This window comes from Pipistrellus kuhlii, unplaced genomic scaffold, assembly GCF_014108245.1.
Source record: "Pipistrellus kuhlii isolate mPipKuh1 unplaced genomic scaffold, mPipKuh1.p scaffold_m20_p_116, whole genome shotgun sequence".
NCBI lineage: Eukaryota > Metazoa > Chordata > Mammalia > Chiroptera > Vespertilionidae > Pipistrellus > Pipistrellus kuhlii.
The window spans coordinates 417,289-440,967 of NW_023425423.1; the positions used below are offsets into that span (position 1 = coordinate 417,289).

Consider the following 23,679-nt stretch of genomic DNA (forward strand, 5'->3'; position numbering starts at 1 on the left):
TGATTAAAGGAGATGGTTGACAGGTGAAATAGGAACTGGATCAGGCCTAATAAATGACCTATGGATACCAGAGTTTTCTATAATAAAATATTTTAAAGATAGCAGAGCATTTTGTAAGAACAGATTTTATCTGGTTGCTAAAGTTATCTTTTTTTTTAAAAAAAATATATAATATATATAATATATTATTTATATAAAAAATATATATATATATATAAATATATATATATCTGAACCAGCTGGCTATTTGTGTCTGTGCCCGTATTTCTCATCCTGCAGGAGAGCAGTGCACTATTCGCTTTTGTTCTTTGATGAAGGAATCCAGTTTCGTTTCTGTCCTTTTTTGGAGAGGTTTTCTTTTGGGGTTTTGTAAATATACTCCTCATTTTTACCCTGGGCCTTCTTTCCCTCTCCAGTTCTCAGTGTGAAACAGAAGTATAAGTTGTAATTATAACTTTGATATAGAAATAATTTCAAACCTCATATTGAAAATTTCTCAGCAAAAAAAAAATGTGTATATGACTCAGTCGTGGTCAGTTATTTTGTAGAAAATAATAAATGAGTGGTACTGATGAACTTTTTAAAAAATTATTGATTTCGGAGAAGAAGGGAGAGAGAGAAACATCAATGCCAAGAGAGAATCAGTGATTGCTTGCATCCTGTATACCCCCTACTGGGGACTGAGCCCGCAACCTGGACATGTGCCTTTGACCAGAATCAAACCCGGGATCCCTCAGTCTGCAGGCCGACACTCCATCCGCTGAGCCAAACCAGCAAGGGTACTGATGAACTTCTGATTGACTACTAATGTCCTCATGTCTGAACAATCTGTTTGTATATCTAGTTAGGATTTTTAATAAAGGAAAGTATTCTGAGTCAAATGTCGAAGAGTTTGGAAAGTAACCAAGGCTCACGCTACATGCTCTCATTCCCAGCACCTTCTTATCATGTTCTGACATTGTCTTAGTTTCAGGGCTCATGGTCTTGCCTAAGAAAATGTCAAGGCCACACATTAACCAAATAACAGCCATCTGTTGACACACAACCAAATACCTTAACTTTTAGTTTGTTATAAAATACCTTTCATATGAAAATAATTCCAGTTAGGATCATTTTGCTGGAAAAAGCCTTAAGATACAAGTTTAGAACTTTAACAATTAAAACTAGACTGTGAACTATAGTGAGGGACTAATTTGTACTAAGAATCAGGAGTGCTAACCTGGCTGGGAATATAACAAGACACTGCGTACTGTCAGCCCTGAGCCCGGCGAGCAGCGGTGGAGGGAGCAGGCAGGACGGTGAACGCACTTCCACTGCTAACGACCTTAGGTGCAGCTTTTGTTTCTATGTTAGTTTCAGACTTGCTGTGTACGCGTGAAAAGAAGGAGTGTTCTGATACTAACTGGATAGTGTCCTGTGAATGTCACGTCAGTTTGGTTGTATGCCATACAAGTTCAGTGTTCTTGCTGGTTTTCTAGCTACTTGTTTTATCAGTTATTGAGGAAGGGTTTTGAAATCTAATAATTGTGGATTTCTATACCTCTGTTAGTTTTTGTTCCATCTGTTTTGAAGCTCTGGTATATAAATAATAGAGGCCCAGTGCACAAATTTGTGCATGGGTGGGGTCCAGCCAGCCTGCCCCGATTGGCACCTAGTGGGGCCGATTGGGCTGGGCTGGCCTGGCCTGGCAGAGGGGCCCCCATTCCCTGGTAGAACTCCTGGTTGAACTCTCAGTTGAATTCCTGGTTGAGGGGACAATTTGTATATTAGCCTTTTATTGTATAGGATTTAGGATTGTTATATCCTTGATGAATTGACTCTTTTATAATTATAATGATGGTGACATTCTTTATCCCTGGCAGTATTCTCTGCTCTGCTCTGAAATCTACTTTGTGAGACATTAATGTAATCTTCTTATCTTTTTTTAATTAGGGTTAACATTGTATAATTTTTTCTATTCTTATACATTCAACCTGTTTGTGTTTTTGTATTTAAATAGTTTGGTTTTCTTCTGTCAATAATGTATAGCTGGATCTTGCTATTTAATCCAATCTCTCTTGTCTTTGAATTTGGATATGGTTGTTATTATAATTATTTTCTTCAAAAATTTATTGATTTGAGAGAGAAAGAGAGAACGAGAGAGGGAGAGATAGAAATGTCAGTGATTAGAGAGAATCATTGATTGGCGCCTCCTGCATGCCTTTTATTGCCCCCTCATCCAGCCTGTCCCTGCCACCCCCCATCCCTGCCCCAGGCTTTCAGCACCATATTGTCTGTGTCCAAGTGCCATGCATATATGCATTCAAGGTCTTTGGTTGATTACCTTCCACCCACCCATGCTCTCCTGCCTTCCCTCTGAGATTCCACACTCTGATCCAGGCTTCCATGTCTTTGGATCCACTCTGTTCATCAGTTTATTTTGTTACTTGGATTTCACATATGAGTGAGATCATATGATACTTGTCTTTCTCTGACTGACCTATTCCACATAGCATGAGACTCCCCAGGTCCCTCCATGCTGTCTCACAGGGTGAGAGATCATTCCTTTTTACTGCTGCATAGTGTTCCATGGTGTAAATGTCCCACACCTTTTTATCCTCTTATCTACTGATGGGCCCGTGGGCAGTTTCCAGATCTTAGCTATTGTAAATTGCATACATTCTTTCTGATTGGTATTTCGGGTTTCTTAGGATATAATCCTAGAAGTGGGGTCACTGGGAGTTCCATAATTATTTTTCTGAGGAAATTTCATACTGTTTTCCATAATGGCTGCACCACTCTGCATTCCCACCAGCAGTGTACTAGGGTTCTCTTTTCTCCACATCTTCACCAGCACTTGTTGTTTGTTGATGGTAGCCATTCTGATAGGTGTGAGGTGATACCTCATTGTTGTATTAATTGGCATTTGTGTGTCCTCTTTGGAGAAATGTTTATTTAGGTCCTTTGCCAATTTTTATTTTATTTTATTGGATTGTTTGTCTTCCTTTTGTTAAGATGTATGAGTTTCTTATATATTTTGGATATTAACCCTTTATTAGATGTATCATCACCACATATGTTCTCCCATAGTGTGGGTTCTCTTCATTTTGTTGAAGGTGTCTTTTGCTGTGCAGAAGCTTTTTATTTTGATGTGGTCCCATTTGTTTCCTTTTTAGTTTCCTTTGTCCTAAGGAGATGTATCGGTAAACATATTGCTATGAGAGATGTCTGAGATTTTGCTGCCTATGGTTTCTTGTAGAATTTTTATGGTTTGACAATTTACATTAAAGTCCTTTATCCATTTTGAGTTTATTCTTGTGTATGGTGTAAGTTGGTAGCGTAGTTTTATTTTTTTGCATGTATGTGTCCAATTTTTTCAGCACTATTTATTGAAGAGACTCTCTTGATTCCATTGTATGCTCTTGCCTTTTTTGTTAAATGTTAATTAAGTGAAATGGCTTAGGTCAATTTTGGGGTTCTCTGTTCTGTTCCATTGATCAATACCTTTTTTTGTGCCAGTACCAGGCTGTTTTGATTACGGTGGTTTTGTAGTATAACTTGAAATCTGGTATTGTGATTCCTTCAATTTTGTTTTTATTTCTCAAAATTTCTGCAGCTATTCGGGGTCTTTTTTGATTCATATAAATTTTTGGAGTATTTGTTCTAGATCTATGAAATATGCCATTGGTATTTTAATAGGGATTGCATTGAATCTGTAGAGTGCTTTGGGTAGTATGGACATTTTAATGATGTTGAGTCTACCAATCCATGTACACGGTATATTCTTCCACTTGTTTATATCTTCTATCTCTTTTTTCAGTGTCCCATAGTTTTCCAAATATAGGTCTTTTGCCTCCTTGATTAAGTTTATTCCTAAGTATCTTAATTTGTTATTGTTGTTGCAATGGGATTGTTTATTTAGCTTCTCTTTGTGAGAATTTATTATTGATGTATAAAAAAACCATTGAGCCGAAACCAATTTGGCTCAGTGGATAGAGCGACTGCCTGCGGACTGAGGGGTCCCGGGTTTGATTCTGCTCAAGGGCATGTACCTTGGTTGTGGGCACATCCCCAGTAGGGGGTGTGCAGGAGGCAGCTGATTGATGTTTCTCTCTTGTTGATGTTTCTAACTTTCTGTCTCTCTAACTTCCTCTCTGTAAAAAATCAATAAAATGTATTTATTTTAAAAACCATTGATTTTTTGGTGTTGATTTTGTATACTGCTAGATTGCCAAGTTCATTTATTAAATCTATTAGGTTTTTTTTTTTGAGTCTATAGGGTTTTCTATCTATAATATCATGACATCTGTGAATAGTGAGAGTTTTACTTTCTCCTTTCCAATTTGGATATCTTTTGTTTCTTCTTGTCTGATCACTGTGGTTAGAATTTCCTGTACTATATTGAATAGAGATGTAAAAATGGACATCCCTATCTTGTTCCTGTTCTTAGGGGAAATACTGTTAGTTTTTGCCCATTGAATATGATGTTTGCTGTAGGTTTGTCAAATATGGTCTTTATCATGCTCCCTTTCTTCCCACTTTGCTGAGACTTTTTATAAAAAATGTGTGTTAGGTTATGTCGAATGATTTTTCTGCATCTATCAATGTGATCATGTGATTTTTGTCTTTTAATATTTTTTATGTGATGTATGTTTATTGATTTGCAAATATTATACCAGTCTTGCATCCCTGGAATACATCCCACTTAGTCATGGTGTATACATAACAATTTGGCCACTCAGTGTGTGTGTGTGTGTGTGTGTGTGTGTGTGTGTGTGTGTATATATATATATATATATATATATATATATATATATATATATATTTATTAGAGGCCCCGGTGCATGAATTCATGCATGGGTGGGTCCGACCAGCCTGCCCAGGGGGAGGGGACATGGGCAGTTGGCCGGACTACCTGCTGGTTGAACTCCTGGTCAAGGGGACAATTTGCATATTAGCTTTTTATTATATAGGATATACACTGAGTCGCCAGATTATTATGCGTTCAGAGATCATAATAATCTGGCCACTCAGTGTATGTTTACCAAGGTTATATCCTCTTATTGAATCAATTCTTTTAGTGTTATGTAGTGACCTTTGTTGTCTCTTGTGATGGCCTTCATTTTGAAGGATATTTTGTTGGACATGAGTATTGCCATTCCAGCTTTCTTTTCTTTTCCATTTGCATGGAAAGAATTTTTAATCCCTTTTACTCTCATCCTGTGTGTGTCTACTTGTTCTGAGGTAGGTCTCTTGTGGACAGCATATAGTTAGGTCATGTTTTTGTATTCATTTAGCTGTCCTATGCCTTTTGATTGGAGCATTTAATCCAGTAACATTTATTGTTATTACTGATAGGTACTTATTCATTGCCATTTTAATTCTGTATGGCGAGGTTTCTCTCTCTGTTTCTTCTCATTATAGCAGTCTTTTTAGCATTTATTGTAATACCAGTACAAGCCTTTTTTGTTTTTTGTCTGGGAAGCTCTTTATTTGACCATCTATTTTGAATGATGGCCGTGCTGGATATAGTAATCTTGGTCTCAGATCCTTGCTTTCTGTTACCTTGAGTACTTCATGCCATTTCCTTTTGGCCTGTAGAGTTTTGATGAGAAATCTTCAGTTTTTATGGATACATAGGTTTATTTTGATAGAGACATGCTGAATACAAAGGGCTGAAATAAGTGAGTAATCGTTAACATGAAATAATAGGATATTTTAATAAAATTTATATTTTTCTTGAACAATAACTTATCAGACACTGAATAACTGCACAACTTAATAAGCATAACGCAAATAAACCTATTTTTCTTGTTCTCCATAAGTGAACTATTTCCTGTTGCGCACACCAAACAAGTCAGTACAAGACTAATGACCTGGCAATCGGCTGCTAAAATATTCACTGTTAGTATTAATGGAGAGAAATGGTGCACCTGCGTGTAAGGCATGTAAGGAAAATGAATGCAGCATAATTATAATCAGTCATTAGCGAACATAGTAGTTCATTATTAATAACTAGAGGCCTGGAGTACGAAATGAATTCATGCATGGGTGGCATCCGGCTGCTTGCCCCCGATCAGGGTGGTGGGGATGCCGAGTGGGGGTTGGGCCAGTGAGGGGAGGTGTTGTTAATGTCAAAGATCTTTGCAGCGTGTATAGAAGTTTGCTGTTAGCTTTTGGGTGAGTTGAAGCTTCAAAGACACTTTAGTGTCAGGGACACTTACAGCTTCTGTTTCTAAGCCTCTCCCTAGACAGGTAATGTGATTTAGTTCCCTGCTGACAAACCCTCAAGAGAGAGGCCATGGTGTGATGTGGCTGCCCTCTTTGGTAGGAAGCAGTGGAGAGAGAATGCAGGAAGATGGAGCACTTCTCCTGCATTCTGCGCTTGGTGCCTCTCCTGGACACCTGACTGCATCGGGGTAGGGTGGGGTGGGGTATTCAGAGGGCAGGGAAGATGGAGGTTGTGTTGGGCACCTCTCCTGGACATCTGACTGACAATCCAGACTGATTACCTGTCATTCAGGTTCCTGGTCTATGAAGGCTGGAGAGTGTTTACTTAGAATCCTGAAGGTCATACTTCAGTGATTGGGAGGAGGGGGGATGATCGGGAGCAGGGCTAGCAGGGTGGAGGGGCCTCGGGTGGTTGGCTGGCCGGCCCTGGCCCCTATTGGTCTGATTGGCCATTGCAATGTGCATCATAGCCACCAGTCATTCTGGTCATTCCACCATTCGGGTGCTTGGTTTTTATATAAATAGATTATGTGTAACAGGATATTGTAAAAATTAAGTTATGAAATTTTTATTAAAATCTTTCGTACATACCATTATATTGGCTGGGCCGCAAAAATGTTCATTGTGGGCCACATGCGGACCGCGGGCTGTGAGTTTAATGTACTTGCTTTACACCTCTTAATCTCTTGTTTAGGGCACTGTTAAATGCTGTTTATGACTGATTAGATCAGGCAAAGACTCAAAGCTTCCAGAGATGCCTCTTCCTACAGACTGATAGGATTCCTACAGACTGATTTGAATTGCCCCAGGCAATTTTCATCAGGTGTGACAAGACTTTTTTTCCAACAGAGTAGGACAGTTGCTTCTGCCTGGAAGCTACTTGTTATTTTTAGTCTCTGAAGTGGCTCAGAGCAAGATGTTTTCCAATAGGGTATGTCAATATATTCTCTCCCCACCACCACCACCAGGCAGGGCGGACATCTGTGTTAGAAATATATCCTCCGCTGCATGATGGAATGACTCAGCATTGGAAACTTGGGGTGTCTGCCTTCTGAGCCCCACCCCCAGAGTCCCCAGTCCTGGGTTCTGCTCACATAGCTCCAGTCCACTTCACCCTCCCTCTGCTCTAGCACAAGGTGGGTAGCTCCACAGGGGTTTTTGTGTGTTGGTCCTTTAAGAGGGTGCTTAATTTCCAGCTCTCTCCCTGGAAGAAGATAATATCCCACAGCTTTTCACAGCCTGATGTTATGTGGGTACCCTCCTTAGTTTGGTGATCTCTGCTGGGGAGCCCAGCTTGGGCATTAGGTCCCAGAGTTCTCAGCAGCAACCCCCACAGCTGAGATATCTCTCCGGAACTCAGCTGCTGCCTGTGGGTGCCTGGCCAGCCCTTTTGCACCTCTGCCCCCCCACCAGTCTCTATGCCATCTCTACTTTCAGTCCTCAGGCATCAGGGTTCTCGCCTATGAGTTTTCTGTTTTTCCTTTGCAACAGCATGGATGGAACTGCAGATTATTGGCAGTGATAATTTAAAAGAAGGCTAGGATAGGAGGATAGGCAAAGCTTCTGCCAGCTAGCTGCCTGTCCCAAGTCCTTAATCTGTAGTATCATTTTAAACTTACCACAGTCTACCTTCAGGTTATACTTGGTATAAGGACCTTATACCAATGCACAATTAACCCTTGAAGAACATAGGGGCTACAGGTGCCAAACCACTGCACAGTCAAAAATCCACATATAACTTTTGACATCCCCCCTCGAATTTATTCTTATAGGATTGGTTCCAAACCGCCCCTCCTCCCACTCCTAGGTACCAAAATCAGCAGATGCTTAAGTCCCATATATAAAAAGGTATAGATCAATGCATATAGCCAGTCCTCAGATTTCCAACTGGGATCAAAAACAGTACAGGTGTTTATTAATTTTAAAAAATCTGCATATAAGTGGGTCCACACAGTTCAAACCTGTGTTGTTCCATTTTTTCCTGTCAGCTTTTGTGCTACTTTGTCATACATTTTACTTGCACGTTATAAACCCCACTAGAGGCCCAGTGCATGAAATGCATGCACTGGGTGGGGAGGTAGGAAGTCCCTCAACCTGGCCTGTTCCCTCTCGTGGGGAGCAGGCCCAAGCCAGCAGACAGACATCCCTCTCGCAGTCCGGGACTTCTTGCTCCTTATTGCCTGCTTGCTTGCTGCTCCTTATTGCTCAGCTCACTGCTCCTTAATGCTGCTGCGGAGGTGGGAGAGACTCCTGCCGTCGCTGCTGTGCTTGCCAGCTGTGAGCTCAGCTTCTGGCTGAGCAGTGCTCTCCCTATGGGGTTGCACTGACCACCAGGGGGCAGCTCCTGTGTTGAGCTTCTGCCCCTGGTAGTCAATGCACATCATAGCGACTGGTTGTTCTGCTGTCATGATTGCTTAGGCTTTTATCATGTTTTTATTTTTGCTTCAAATGATATTTTAAAGAGATTTCAAACTAAAAAGTTTTTTCTGTGTAGCCACATAGTAATCATTTCTGTTGCTCTTCAGTTCTTTATGTAGAAGCAGATTTCCTTCTGGTAGCATTTCCTTCGGCCAGGAAGACTGTCTTTAACATTCCTTGTAATGCAGGTTTGCTAGTGTTGTATTCTTTCATCTTGATGTATGTGTGAAATGTTTTTATTTTGCCTTTTTTTTTTAAAGATATTTTTGCTGGGTATAGAATTTAAAATGGACTTATTTTTTCCCTCAGTATTTTAAAGTTGTTACTTAACTGTTTTCTCATTTGCATAGTTTTTGACAAGAAATCTTGTGATCATTATCTTTTTTTATGTGACCTTTTAAAAAATTTGACTGCTGGCCAAAACCGGTTTGGATCAGTGGTAGAGCATCAGTCTGCGGACTGAAAGGTCCCGGGTTCGATTCCGGCCAAGGGCATGTACCTTGATTGCGAGCACATCCCCGGTAGGGGGTGTGCAAGAAGCAGCTGGTCAGTGTTTCTTTCTCATCAACGTTTCTAGCTCTCTATCGCTCTCCCTTCCTCTCTGTAAAAAAATCAATAAAATATATTTTAAAAATAAAAATAAAAAAATTAAAAAAAATTGACTGCTGGAACGAAGATGGTGGCATAGGTAAACACAACAATTTCACTGTACACAACAATTTCAAAAATAAAACTAAAAAATAAAATTCTATCACCCAAACCCGAGGGAAAGCTGGATGAAAGGAAGCCCTACAACTAGACTGGAAGATAAAGAGGAGAATTCAGGGCACAAGCGCTGAAAAACTAAGGTAGGGGGTGAGGACGCGATACAGATTGGTGGCGGATCCTGGCTGGTGGAGGGCGTTGCTTTCTTCAACCTGAAGAGAGACAAGTTCCAGATTTCTCTGAAATCCAGTTTCTGGGGAGAAGCTAGACTGTCTGCCATCGGGTTGGAAAGTGAGGATGGCTTGCTTGCAGAGCTGTGCACAAGAATATTTGTTTGCTGTGCGGGGAGCGCGAGATGCAGGGAGTCTCTGGAACTCACTCGGAGAGGCTGCGGATGGGCAGCCATTGCTGTTGGCCATGCCCCAGCCTAGTGACGCCCTGAGACGCTGCCCCACGCAACCTACAACACACACCCAAGCTCCAAGCAGCAGGTTTTGCATATGAATGGCCCTCTCTGTTGCAGTTTAACCTAACAAACTGTTAAAGTCCAAGGAGGAAAGGACTGTGGTTCTCACTGTAGCTCCTGCAGGGTTGCCTGAGACAGTAGCTGAACTACACCCCATTGGAGACTCAGAAGCCAGTGTTCCTAGTGCTCAGTTTTAACCCCTCACACCCATAAATGACACATTCGGGTGACGGACTCAGTGAGCACCAAAACCCCAGTGAAACAAGGCGTGTCTCCAGTGCAGCAGTTCTTCCTTTACAGACAGAGCAGATCCTCACAGACAAGTGGCCTGGAGGTCAGTTCTTCCCAGTGTACCAACAGCAATCAAGGCTTAATTATACCAAGGCTTTGCACTCAGCCCACAAAGGGATATACCAAAAGCAACCACCTCAGGTGATTGGGGAAGCTGACCTATAGGTCACAGACCGCACAAAGCCACTCCATCAACACATGGAGGCAGCCAAAATGAGGATACACAGAAGCATATCACGAGATATTTTGGGAGAGATAGAGAAAAATAAACTACTGGACGACACAGTTCAGAATCACATTTATAAGGTTACTCAAGAATCTTCTAAAAACCTTTGAGAAACTTGATGAGACCTCCAAGAAGCTTGGTGAGACCTTCAAGGACCTTAATGAGAATACTAAAAAAATGGAAAAGGACCAGCCAGAAATTAAACATACATAGTCTGAAATAAAGAATATACAGAAATTCTACTAGAGACCAACGTGCCCCAGGAATCAAAACAAAGATATGGAATATAAGGAAGCAAAAATCACCCAGTTAGAGAGGCAAATAGAAAGAAGAATCCAAAAATGTGAGAATAGTGTAAGGAGCCTCTGGGACTGCTTAAAACATACCAACATCTGGATTTTTAGGGTGTCAGAAGAAGAGAGTGAGCAGGATATTGAAGGCATATTGAAAGAAATAATGACAGAAAACTTTTCCTACCTGGTGAAAGAAATAGACTTACAAGTTCAGGAAGCGCACAGAACCCCAAGCAAGAGGAATCCAAAGAGGAACACACCAAGACATATCATAATTAAAATGCCAAAGGCAAAAGAACAGAGAAAAGCTTACAAGCAGCAAGAGAAAAACAGTTAGTTACCTACAAGGGAATACCCATAGGACTGTCAGCTGATTTCTCAACAGAAACTATGCAGGCCAGAAGGGAATGGCAAGAAATATTCAAAATGATGAACAACAAGAACCTATAACCAAGATTACTCTACCCTGTAAAGCTGTCATTCAGAATTGAAGGTCAGATAAAGAGCTTCACAGACAAGAAAAAGTTAAAGGAGTTCATCAACACCAAACCAGGATTACATGAAATGCTGAAGGGTATTCTTTAAGAAGAGGAAGAAGAAGAAAAAAGTAAAGGTAAAAATTATGAACAACAAAAAGACATCAAATACATACCTTCCAACAAGTGAATCTAAAAATCAAGTGAATAAATAATCTGAACAACAAAATGGACTGGTGAATATAATAGAATCAGGGACATAGAAAGGGATTGGACTAACAATTCTCAGGGGGAAGGGGGTTTGAGGGGTGCAGGAAGAGATTGGACAAAAATCTTACACCTATGGATAAAGTCAGTGGCGGGGGTAAGGGCATGGGGTGGGGTTGGGAATGAGGTGGAGGGGAACTATAGGGGCGGGGGTGGGGGGGTGGGGGGGAGAGGAACACCTGTAAGAATCTGAACAATAAAGATTTGTTTAAAAAAAATTTGACTGCTTATAAAATTTTTCTTATCACTTAAACACTTGGATGATGATGTGCCTTGGGTTAGTTTTCTTATGTATCTTGCACATGGAGTTTATTGAACTTCTTTGAACTATTGGTATAATTTTCATCAAACTTGCAAGATGTTCAGCCATTGTTTCTTCAAATATATTTTCCATTCTCACTTCTCTTTCCTTTAAGAACTGTCACCACAAGCACATTAGCAATTTGAAATTAATTCACAGGTCACTGATGCTCTGTTAATTTTTGGTCTTGTTTTTATTTCTGTGTTTCATTTTGAATAGTTCCATTGATGTGTCTTCTAGTCTATGATCTCTTCTTTTGCAGTGTCTAATCTGTCATTAATCCCTTCTATTGTGTGTTTTATATCTTATACTTTAGTTTTCTTCTATAGAAGGCCAACTTGGGTTTGTTTTATATTTTCCATGCCTCTGACTTAACTTCAATTTTTCTTTTAGTTTTTGAAATAGTTGACTCTTGAGCAACAAGCAGCTTAGGGTTGTGATCCCCTATACAGTTGAGAATCTGTGTATGATTTGACTCCTCTAAAACTTCATGTGGCAGAGGAAATCTGGTGTCTTTTACTCCATCTTTGCTGGAATGTAAAGTTAATTAACATTTCAAATTGATGTAATTTAATGAGAGTCTACTTGCACAGTAAAATTTAATGTCAAAAGTTAACATCTTTATTTAAATAGTGTTATCTTTCACTCTACTCCCAAAATGGAACCTCTCTTTAGTTTTAGAACAACTTTGTTTTTGAATGAATAAAATGATTGGCAATGAGCCTATTTACATTAATCCTGAAGTTAATGATGTTTAAACTAGTTGTAGATTTTACTCTTCCATTATTTTTGTCATATTTATTATTTGACACTCTTAAGCAAATTTATTTCAAACGTCTGGTTTAGAGGAGGGATTTGGAAATCTAGTCACATAATTTAAACTAACACTTTGAGAGTGTGGGTGGGTAGGTGGAGGGGAATGTGTTAATTCCAATGTTTCATCAAAGAATAGTTTAATTTTAAACTGGTTATTTGTAACAAGATGCATATGTTCTTTCTGGCAGTCCTACAGGGAAGCCAAGCATCCACGTCAGCTGTGTGGTTTGCCAGCACACTGCGGGAACGATCCTTCAGTGTGTGAGGCTATGACCTCTCATTGTCTTGCTAGTTGAGAACATGAGTGTTCTTGCTGAGCATCGAAGCTGACTGGTGGCTAATGCACACACATTCTGTCACTCACAGTGCAGGTGGTAACCAGCTCCTGCTTGGAGTGAGGCTAAGTTGGTCCCTTCGTTCTGTAATATGAACAGAAAGAGCTCTTAGCTCAGGGCAGTAGCAGCAGACGTTTTCACTTGAATCCTAGTGGGCAGGCTGCTGTGCACTTTGTCCTGAAGAGAATTTATTGTCTGATAATCCAAATAATGGGGCCCATGCTTATCCACTGCCTAAGTTTTAGGTTCTTGCCTCATATATGTCTTACTTATCTTTAAAAAATGCACTTGTAAATGGGAATAAGCATTTCAATATTTTAGGAGGAGGGTTAACAACATTTGATAATTGAATTTTCTTATAGTTAGTAGTATTTTAAATTTTGCTGCCTTAAAAATTAAGGCTCTCTTACACTTCTCTCCAGAAGTAGAGATTTTTTTAAATAAATTTTTATTGTTCATATTATTACAAATGTTCCTCCTCCCTCCCCCATTGCTCTCCTCCACCAGGTTCCCACCCCACCCTCTGCCCTTTCCCCACCCCCCATTGTCCTCATCCATAGGTGCACAGTTTATGTTCAGTCTCTTTCCACATCTCCCACTCCCCTTTTCCCCATGAATTGTCAGTTCACTCCCCTTCCATACCTCTGATTCTATTATATTCACCAGTTAATATTGTTCATCAGATTTTTTTTTTAATGTCCTTGGTTTTTAGATTCACTTGTTGATAGTTACGTATTTGTTGTTCATAATGTTTATCTTTATTTACTTTCTCTTCTGAAAGAACCCCCTTCAGCAATTCATATAATTCTGGTTTGGTGTTGATGAACTCCTTTAGCTTTTTTTTTTTTATTAGTGAAGCTCTTTATCTGACCTTTGATTCTGATTGATAGCTTTGCTGGGTAGATTATTTTTGGCTGTAGGTTCTTACTATTCATCACCTTGAATATTTCTTGCCATTCCCGTCTGGCCTGCATGGTTTCTGTTGAGAAATCAGCTGACGATCGTATAGGTGCTCCTTTATAGGTAACTCCCTGCTTTTCTCTTGCTCCTTTTAATATTCTCTCTTTGTCTTTTGCTCTTGGGATTTTAATTATGATATGTCTTGGTGTGGTCCTCTTTGGATTCCTTTTGTTTGGAGTTCTGTGCGTTTCCTGGACTTGTAAGTCTAATTCTTTCACCAGGTGAAGGAAGTTTTCTGTCACTATTTCTTTCAGTATGTTTTCGATATCTTGCTCTCTCTCATCTTCTGGGACCCCCATAATTCTGATGTTGGTTTGCTTGAAGTTGTCCCAGAGGTTTCTTACATTATCTTCAATTTTCTGGATTCTCTTGCCTTCTATCTTCTGCGGAGGAGTGTCCTCTGGCTCTTTATGTTCCCAATCTTTTACTTGATTCTTGCGATCTTCCATTCTGTTTTTAGGACTCTGTATAATATTTTTTATTTCAGACAATGTATTCTTTATTTCTTGTTGATCCCTTATCATTTCTTGTTGATTCCTTATTAATTCTAGTTGATCCCTTTTCATATCCTCATAGGTCTTATCGATCTTTTCTAGGAAATTCTTGAAAAACCTTATAAGCGTAGATTTGAACTCGATATCCAGTCGCTTTTTGTCCTCCATTTCTTTCGTTTGTGATCTATTTCGTCTCAGCATTTTTGCAGTTTCCATGATGGGGCAAGGTTTCAGGGTGGAGCCTACAGCTTTGGCTTCTGTCAGCCCCGCCCTATGCGGCTCCTGCATCTCAGGGTCCTTCAGTACTCCTTGCAAGCACCTCTGAGAGAAAGGTGCCCTTGATTTTCGCCCGCTACCAAACAGTCTAGGCCACATGTGTCAAACACAAGGCCCGCGGGCCAAATCCGTCCCGCCAGGCCTTGCAATGTGGCCCGCACCGCGCTGTCATCACTGCACTCCGCTGCGTTTCCATCACAATGACAGTTTATGACTGTTCAGTAAACCATTCGGCCCGCAATTTAGGCTGGATTTTAGATTTTGGCCCCTTCTCTGATTGAGTTCGACACCCCTAGTCTAGGCTCTTCCCCAATGAGCCCTGTATTGGGGTTCAGTTCAGTTGGAGGTGGGATTGGAGGTGGCGTTCAGAGCAGTCTGGAGCCCCTGTCTCCTTCCCGCCAGGGCAATCCCGCGGCACAGCCAACTGTTCCTTCTTTGCGCTCAATGCCGGGACCTCCTTTTGCCGCTCCCCCGGGGTTCCGCCTTACAGCCCAGCTCCCTCTGTTTGAGCCTGGGTCCCCGGGGTCTGGCCTAGAACTGGGGTTCAGAGCAGTCGGACTGGGGCCAAACACAGTTGGAAGTTTTATCTCCTTCCCGCTAGGGAACGACAGCCAGGCACTCAGCCACCCTTCCTCTCCTGCTCCGTCCTCTCCGCGCGCACCGCGTGTCTCTGTACCTTAGGCTTTTACAGCTCCTCCGCTCTTCCTTCTGGCCTTCTCCTTGCTTCTCGTTGTAGAATTTCCAGTCAGTTGACTTTCCTGTAGTTCTGGGTAATGTCCATTTTATATTTTAGTTGTATCTTATTGAAATTGTTGTGTGTGGCTGCGGCTAGGTGTCTACCTATTCAGCCATCTTGGATTCTCCCCCCAGAAGTAGAGATTTTTAAGTATTACACATGTGAATAGTAAGTGTTTTTAAGTTAAAACTTAAGTATTGTTACTTTTTCTTAAGTGTTAGTACTTTTAAAAAAAGGTACATTTTTCAGTTTAACGATTGCCATGACGTTTAGAGAAGTGATTGCCGAGGTCTCTTGCTATCCAGTCTCGCAGAAGATTTTCAGGATTGAAGAGCGCTATGTGATCCTAGTCAGCACTAGTTAGGTTTGTAAAATATGAAACTAAATTGGGACAATAGTGTCTCGGCCCGGTATTTGCGCAGTGCTTGGTGCAACCTGGCAGCAGTCCCCGTGGACAGCAGAGCTGTCCTGGGACCGAAGTGTCCGTGAGGGTGTTGCTCTTTGCCTGGTATTTCATCTCAGGGCTTGACCCTGAGTCTCAAGATACTAAGTTGATTCCACTGAGAAATTCTAGTGAGAGCACTTTCCAGAACATTGTTCCCAGATGTGTGTTCTATTCTCACGCCGGGTGCATCCTGCCAACCACATTCACACGTGGCAGTGTGGTCCCAACGTGGTCATGTTCCGGGAGTGGCTGATCACTTTAGCTCACATCAGTGGTTTCCAAAGTGGAGACTGGGCCCCAGGAATTCACAAAGGAAGACTTGGGCCATGTGAACAAATCAGGAGAACTTGCATTTGCCTTTATTGTTGTTGTTGTTTTTTAGCTAAGTCTTTGTGTGCAATATGTCTGCCAGTGAATAGCATCATTTACAAATAATTGCACACATGTTGGGTCTATGTGCTCTCACTTTGTTTTGCTGATGGGTGATGTCTGATCAAGAAGGTTCAGACTAGGCAAGGCTCTGAGGAGTGTCCAGCAAGGATTCTGTCTGTGCCCTCCCAGCTCCTCCAGCAGTGAGTGTCACGCTACGTGAGATTTGCGCATCTGTGTGCTTCTCTTACGGAAAGAGCCCCAGCTCCTCTAGGTCAGCGTTTTTCAACCGCTGTTCCGCGGCACACTAGTGTGCCGCGAGATGTTGCCTGGTGTGCCGTAGGTGCAGACAAGACAAGAATTTTATAATTTTTCACTATTTTGTTTACTTAATATTTCATAATAAAGTAATTATAAAATACTTTCTTTGTGTTTATTTGATTCCTATTCAAGAGAATTACTTTATATATAGTCAATATAGGCACAGAGTTAAATTTTTTAACATTTTCTAATGGTGGTGTGCCTCGTGATTTTTTTCATGAAAAAAGTGTGCCTTTGCCCAAAAAAGGTTGAAAAACACTGCTCTAGGGTCTCAGAGGCTTCTTTGGCCCCGAAGGTCACATGTCTCTGGGCTGGACACTTGTTTGGACGGACTCAATCTTGTTTACAGATGCCTTCTTAGGTTAAATTATAGGGTATTCTATATTTTTATTAAAAAATAAAGTATATAATTAGAAACGTATTCCTTTTAACAAGTAAAGTTTCACCAAGACTTCTGAGGATCTGCAGCCATGGCCATTGCCATGGTCTCGTGGTGTGGGGCCATGCAGCACCCCTGGCTGGACTCTGGGTCCCCGTTTCCTTTAGAAAGATGTTGTTGTATGCCTTCATTAGTCTTCCAGCTTCTTAAAAGGTTTAGTACATTGCTGTCTCTCAAAGCCAAAGTCATTGGCGCTAGGCAGATGTGACTGCACAAGAGCTGCTTTGGAAACTTCCTGTTTGGCGTGGAGTTTCCTGCTCTCTGTGGCTGCTTCTGTGGAGTCTGCCCGGGGCAGGCGATGGGATTGCATTGGGATGGGGATGAGAGTTAAGTCTGAAAGTTGGCTGACAAGGTGAAATGGAGTTTAGTCGAAGTCATTCTTGAAACCCTTAGAGTACTCATAAAACAAAGGTTTTGATTTATAGTGCTTTGTGGTTACATTTTTATATGACCCCCTGTAGCTCTTTAAGTTCTTCCTTGAGAGATGGCAACAGTTTACCAAGGGTCAGATAATCTTACCATTCACACATCCTTTCCCGTAAGTATGGCCAGGGCCCATGCTCATCGACGCGGACTATTTAAATTACTGCTTTTATAAGCGTGTACAGATGAGTTAAGTATGACAACCATGCTCGTTTCCAGCTGCGCCATTTCATTCGCCAAGCCTGTAGCACCTGATTCCCACGAATGGCGCTTCCTGAAGAGGAGTCCCCTGTGCTTGTTAATGCATGTAGTGAGCATTGGGTGTGCGCAGGGCTTTGCTTTGGCATTGAGGCCACCGGAACCAGAAAGAAGGCAGGAGAGCAGCCAGAGGGGGCACCGCTGTTCCAGGTCACGTGTGTGATGGAGAAACAGGATTTGAATAGAGGGCATTGAGGGGCAGATGCCCTTTCCAAGAAATGGACACTCGGAGGAGGGGGGAAGAGAGGGTTGTCAGGTGTCTTTTTCCACCAGACCCTGTTTCCTGGGTCAGTGTGCACCCCCCCCCCCCATCCTTACTCTCCTCTGCGCCCCCCTCCCACCCCAGCAGCAGGGCAGTTCTGATAGTGTGAGCATGACCTTGGTGTGACCTCGTTGTGAGTGGCACATGGGAGCAGGCGGGGCGGACGGTCTGGTTCCACAGGCATCGTCACTGACAGAAATGGGGAGGTCCGAGGAACTGGCTCAGATGGGTGCTTTATTCTGTGATGTCTGTGAATGCATCGTACCTGATTTTAAGGGCTGTTTGTTTTTAACAGGAATCACTAGATTCGATCTTCTGGGAGACTTCGGAAGGTTTAACTGGCTGGGAAATTTCTACATCGTGTTATCCTACAATCTGCTTTTCGCTGTGGTGACCACACTGTGTCTGGTCAGAAAATTCACCTCCGCGGTCCGGGAAGAGCTCCTCAAGGCCCTAGGTAATGCGCAGGCGTGGCGTGGTTCCCTCCTGCTGATTAGTAACTGCCGGGAGAGTTAGTTTTCTGTTTCTCTCATTTTTCCAAACATGAGCGCTCAGAGGTCACAGTCCTGACCCTGTGAAATCTCCCCAGGAAGCGGGCCCTCCTCACCGGCGAGGCCCCTCTCTGAGGACGGAGGGTCAGAACAGGCATCGTCCTCGGGGGCTGAGCTCGTCCTGCAAGGTGTCTGCTCTGCGCAGTGAGCTCACAGGGCAGGGAAAGCCTGTTCTCCATTCCTGGGAGGAGGCTCCTGACCCTTTTCCGTGGCCACTCGCACGGGCAGTGGGAGCGACTCCTCAGAGGGTGTAAATGTGCCCCGGAGTGTATTTGTCCTCTCTCGGCAGCGGTGACACAGCACGACCCAGTCTTCGGATGTGGGCGCCCAGGGTAACAGAAGGGACCACATGTCAGGCTCCCGGGTGCGGGCCTGAGCCTGTAGCACGCAGGGAGAGGGCAGATGGTAGGCGATCCTGACAGGCGCTCACCCACCTGCCCTGGCAGCACTCGTGCTTGCACTCCACACTCCATGTGCTCCCAGCTCCTGGACAGCGGCCCGATGCTGGCACTGAGGCCTGCGGTCAGGTAACAGCCCATGAGCAACAGCTTGGCTCACTGGGGCTTCCCAGCCAGGCACTGAAGGGTGACCCTTGGGCCCGGCCGGCATGGCTCAGTGGAGGAAATGAACCTAGGAAGCAGGAGGTTAGGGTTCCATTCCCGTCAGGCACATGCCTGGTGTGGGCTCCATCCGCAGTGTGAGGCTTGTAGGAGGCAACTGATCAGTGATTCATCTTTGATGTTTCCATCTCTCTCCCTTCTCTGAATTCAATAAAGAAAAAAATACACATATTTTAAATAAAGAAGGGGTGACCTTGGGGAAGGAGATAGGTTTCAGATTGTTTGTGCTTTGCTTTATATAACCCTGTAGGGAGGTAGGGAGGTGGCTGATGGGATATTAGCCCGAAAGGGAAAAGTCGTGCCTCACGTCAGCGGAGCCCAGAAAGCGGTTGGGTCCCTGCCAGCTGCGGGTTCTGGCTGTGGGTCTGCACGGCATGGGACCAGGCACTTCCGCTGGCCGTGTGCAGCTCGCTCAGCTCCACGCCACCTCTGCCACAGGCGGCTGTGGCTGGGCGTGCCGCTGTGAGCAGGGCCTGGACGTCCTGCCAGGGTGTCCGCACACCGCCGACAGCTTAGCTACGTACGATGGCGCCCATGGTGGCTTCTGCACAAGACAGACACTGGTTCCTCCAAACCCCAGCCGGCGGCACCCATGTTTCAGAAGGAACCCCTCCCAGGAGGGCCAGTTCTTTCCCCTCCCATGGTGCAGGGTTCTGAGTGGGGTTCCGAGGAGGTGGCGGCTCAGTGGCACCGGTTGCTGTGACTGACATCAATACTTTCTATTCTCTGAGATACCTTTCTTCAACTTGTTGCTTTGCCATTTCTTTCTCTTTTCATTTGGGTAATGATTTCCATTGCCTTTCTTTTTAAATGCATGCTTCATATTTTGCTGTGTCTGTCCATGTGTTTTCCTGTGTTCTTCATATGTGTGTATTTTGAGACACAAATAGATGATGCTTGTGTGGGATTGGGCTTCCTGGGAGGCCCCTTGGGTAGGAACAGTCTTGCAGGAGGATCAGTGCTGAGGGTGGGTGAGGGGGGTAGGGGGACCTTGCCGAGGGGGCAGCTGCCTGCGCCTCTGCACAAGTCCTGCTGCCTCCAGGGGGTGCTGTGCTTGCCACAGGGCTGGCCGGCCCCGGTGGAAGAGAGACCCCGTGGAGGTGCCCTGCTGCCCCCCCCCCCCCCGCCCCCCGGGCAGAGCCTCCTCTCACCGTTTCTTCTCTCTGCAGGGCTCCACAAGCTGCACTTATCCAGGGCGCCCCGGGAGTCGGACGCCGCCAAGCCGTCCGCCAACGGGCACCAGAAGGTCCTGTGAGCCGCTCACACAGCGCAGACGCCGAGTGGCTCGGACATTCCGTCCCACACTCACGTTCTAATGTCTCCTGGGAACCTGCGGGGCGTGGGTGCCAGCCCACACCCACGCCTGCTCCGTGGGGACGGCCACCAGGAGGCAGCCAGAAAGCTAGGGCCTCCGAGGACTTGCCCCGCCAGGACCTGCACCCGCGGAGGCTGCTGGCGGCACCTGGTGCTGGGACAGGAGGTGCCAAGGGCGCCGGGCGAGGCCAGGGCGTGCACCGGTGCAGGAGGGTGTGCCTGGGACGTGGGAGCTGCGTGGCGCCCGTGATATTTCCCACGTCCTTGACGCAGGACAAAGCACACTTCAGATTTAGTCACAGAGGAGAGTCCGGGGAACACCGGGAACTCAACCCCACGCCTGGCCAGCCCTGCACCACCAAGGTGGGAGGGAGTGGCCAGCCGGCTCCAAGTTCATGGCCGGTCAGTGTCTCCTCTCCTGGCACAGCTGCCAGTGTGAGACCCTGGCAGTGCTTTCCTCACAGGCTGTAGGACTCCATTTTTAAGCCCCTTTTCTAAACTCCACTCCTCCCTGTGTCCTTCCTGAACTCAGCACTCCTGGTAGAAGCCAGTTTCTTTTGCCGCCTCAGGCTTCACCTCAAACCTGAAAACGCACAGCATCTGGTTCAGGCGTAAGAAGAGTTTGGCCGAGTATCTGATCTGCTAGCCGCTCCCTTGTTAAGCTGTAAATAATTCTCGGGTCCTGTCGTGGCCCCACATCCACTGAATAAAGTTGTCCCCCAGGAGACTGAGTTCTGTCAGTCAAGCGTGCCGAATCCAAGGGCGCCCCGCCCACACAGCCCTAAATCCGGTCTCTACATGTCTCTACATACACAGGTATGTTCACATGTCTGTAAATACGTACATATATTCATATGCACTGTGTGTGCAATGAGCCATCTATGCAGGCAACAGTAAAGTAACTTTTTTCTCAGATTGTTGCATTTAAAGCTTTTTTTGAGGGGAGAAATTATGAAAACCAGGCTGTGTATATTGGACATCAAAACATTTCCACTGAGAGTCAAAATAAGAAAAATGAATGTGTGTTTGCAAGCTCCACTGACGGGGCCTGCCCTCCGTGTACACCACCTGCCTTTGGAGCCCCGTGAGATGCAGGTCCCTAACAAACTGAGGTCTGAACAGCACCGGCCTCGTGGCCGCCGGCAGGCGCGCACCCAGGAGGCCCATCAGGCCTGCTGCCTGCACCCTGCAGCCGCCTGTGGGCACCGGTGCCAGCGGTGGCTTTCTCGGGAACGTGTGGGAGCCGGCCCTGGGACAGACGGCCACGGAAGAAGACGGGCTTCCTTCAGGAGAGGGGTGCTGCCCAGGACCCAGTCCAGGCACATCCCGGCAGAGTTCTGGGCACGTGCGAGACGTCCGACCGTCTTTCCGTGTTTGTGTCGGGTCTGTTCTCTGAGCACTTCTCTCTGAAGACTGAGCCACCGGCCGGGCCTCCCAGGGAGGCTGCTGCGGACACCCACGCACAGGCCCTGCCGGTCACAGCCATGAGGGCTCTGCAGGCTGGTCCCTGCACACGGGCCTGCAGGGACCTGTCAGTGAGGACTGGCCAAGGCCAGCAGCTGTCCCCAAAGTGGCACTGGCCCTCGTGACCACAGGCCTCCCCATTCCTACCTCCTGCGTCTTTTCTGAAGGTGTTAGGCCTGGGGGTACAGGTTCCTTGAGGAGACTCAGCCAAGTCCGGTCATTACTTGGTTCTACATATTTAGATAAAATATTTTAAAATTATAAAATTACAGATGATAACTTACATAATGATTTTCCAACCTATTTCTTAGATTTAATGTTTTCTTAGCTTTCTGAACATTCTCTCTAAACTAGATCTGTTCTAAGTAAATGCACACACACTCCCATTAGCACTCAGTGCACAGTGGGTGATGGGTGGGATGGAGCCTTCCTGTGGTCCTGATGCCCAGGTGGTTAAAGGCGTGCACACCTGGTCTTGGGGGCTTCCCGCCTGGCCCCCGGTCCTCGGCCCTCCGGCCTCCCGGTGCCCCCGCCGCGCCCTCCTCTCGCTGTCCTCGCTGTGGCTGGGCAGGTGGAGCGGGTGAGCGGGCGGGCGGGGCCGGTGCCGCCGTTTGCAGGGACGCCTTCGATCTCACCGAGCGCAGGCCAGGCCCCGCTGGCCTCACCGCCTCCCATCATAGGTTCAGAGTCCTCAAGGGGCAGGTAACGGACCTTCCATCGCAAACACCGGCCAGTGCTCACAGCCGCTGGCCTCAGGGACGGGTGCCGAGGGATGGGGAAGTGGCAGCAGCTGGCCTCCGGGTGCTCGGCTCGCCTCAGCCACGGCCCCAGGTTCCAGAACGTGCTGCCAGACGCCCAGCAGCGCTGCCAGGCCAGGGGACAGGAGGCTGGGTTCTAAAGTGGCCTCGTGCTTTAAAATAGTGATAACAAGAACACTCCCAGCAGCAGCCATGGGTGCCGACGCCAGGCTTTGCTTCAGCGTGTTATTTGTGTGACTGCATTTACAGGTGTCATTCATTAAACCCCGTTGACCCTGTGAGTTTCGTACTGTTAGTAACAGTCTCATTCCCACCTTGAGGTGGGGAAGCTAAAGCACAGAGGTCAGGTAGCCGGCCCAGCGGCCCCAGGCTTCAGAAACCCCGGGCGGCGCCGAGCCCCGCCCTCACCCACCACATACATCGCCTCTCAGTCTTCCTCCCACTGACAGCGAGAGCCTCCCCTCCCGGCCCGGGATGACAGCCCCTGCGACCTCCAAGCAGCGTCACTCCTCTACCGAGAAGGCGTGGCTCAGACCTGTCACCTCGGTCTTGATGGGGACAATCAGGGAGAGAACACGTGGGAGATATTTGGGCCTTAAGAACACGACTTGATTGCCTTGAAAGGCATTGTGAGAAACCCTCACCTGTCTGAATCCAAGTAACGGACTGGACTCGGAGACAGAAGTATGGCAAAATGAGACAATAAGTTCTCAAAGGCGGGTGTCGTCCAGTTGTGCAGGCACACCTGGGGCAGCGAACACAGCCTGTTTGTTCAGTCCCTCCTCTTGGTCCTCATTGGCTGAGTACTGTGGGGTCACCTGTTTCCTCATCCGTGGCCTAGGTCTCGCTGTCTCCCATTGGGCCATTTAAAACAATTGGGCTGGGACCTTTCTAGTTGCCCCCACATTCCCCTGTCTAGCTGAGGCAGGTACCCCCGGGGTTTCCACCATGATGCTGGCTGGCTACAGTTCTTTGTTCTTTTTTTAAAATTTTTAATATATTTTATTGATTTCTTACAGAGAGGAAGGGAGAAGGATAGAGAGTTAGAAACATTGATGAGAGAGAAACACTGATCAGTTGCCTCCTGCTCAGCCCCCACCGGGAATGTGCCCACAACCAAGGTACATGCCCTTGACTGAAATCGAACCCAGGACCTTTCAGTCCGCAGGCCGACGCTCTATCCAC

At 45.4% G+C, this 23,679-nt stretch overlaps 1 protein-coding gene across 15 annotated transcripts in view; it reads left to right on the top strand.

Annotated features, from left to right (window-relative positions):
* The window catches only part of LMBR1 (limb development membrane protein 1), a 137,385-nt gene that overhangs the window by 107,531 nt on the left and 6,175 nt on the right, over positions 1 to 23,679 (top strand). For 12 of the 15 annotated variants that reach the window (XM_045579811.1, XM_045579808.1, XM_045579809.1 and 9 more), the window contains 2 exons: positions 18,083 to 18,244; positions 20,128 to 22,005. In XM_045579811.1, the coding sequence (XP_045435767.1) occupies positions 18,083 to 18,244; positions 20,128 to 20,213 (248 nt within the window). In that variant the 3' untranslated portion in view covers positions 20,214 to 22,005. Of the gene's footprint in view, positions 1 to 18,082; positions 18,245 to 20,127; positions 22,006 to 23,679 lie in introns of those variants that run through there. The other 3 variants (XM_036432724.2, XM_036432723.2, XR_004987040.2) reach the window with 2 other exon arrangements.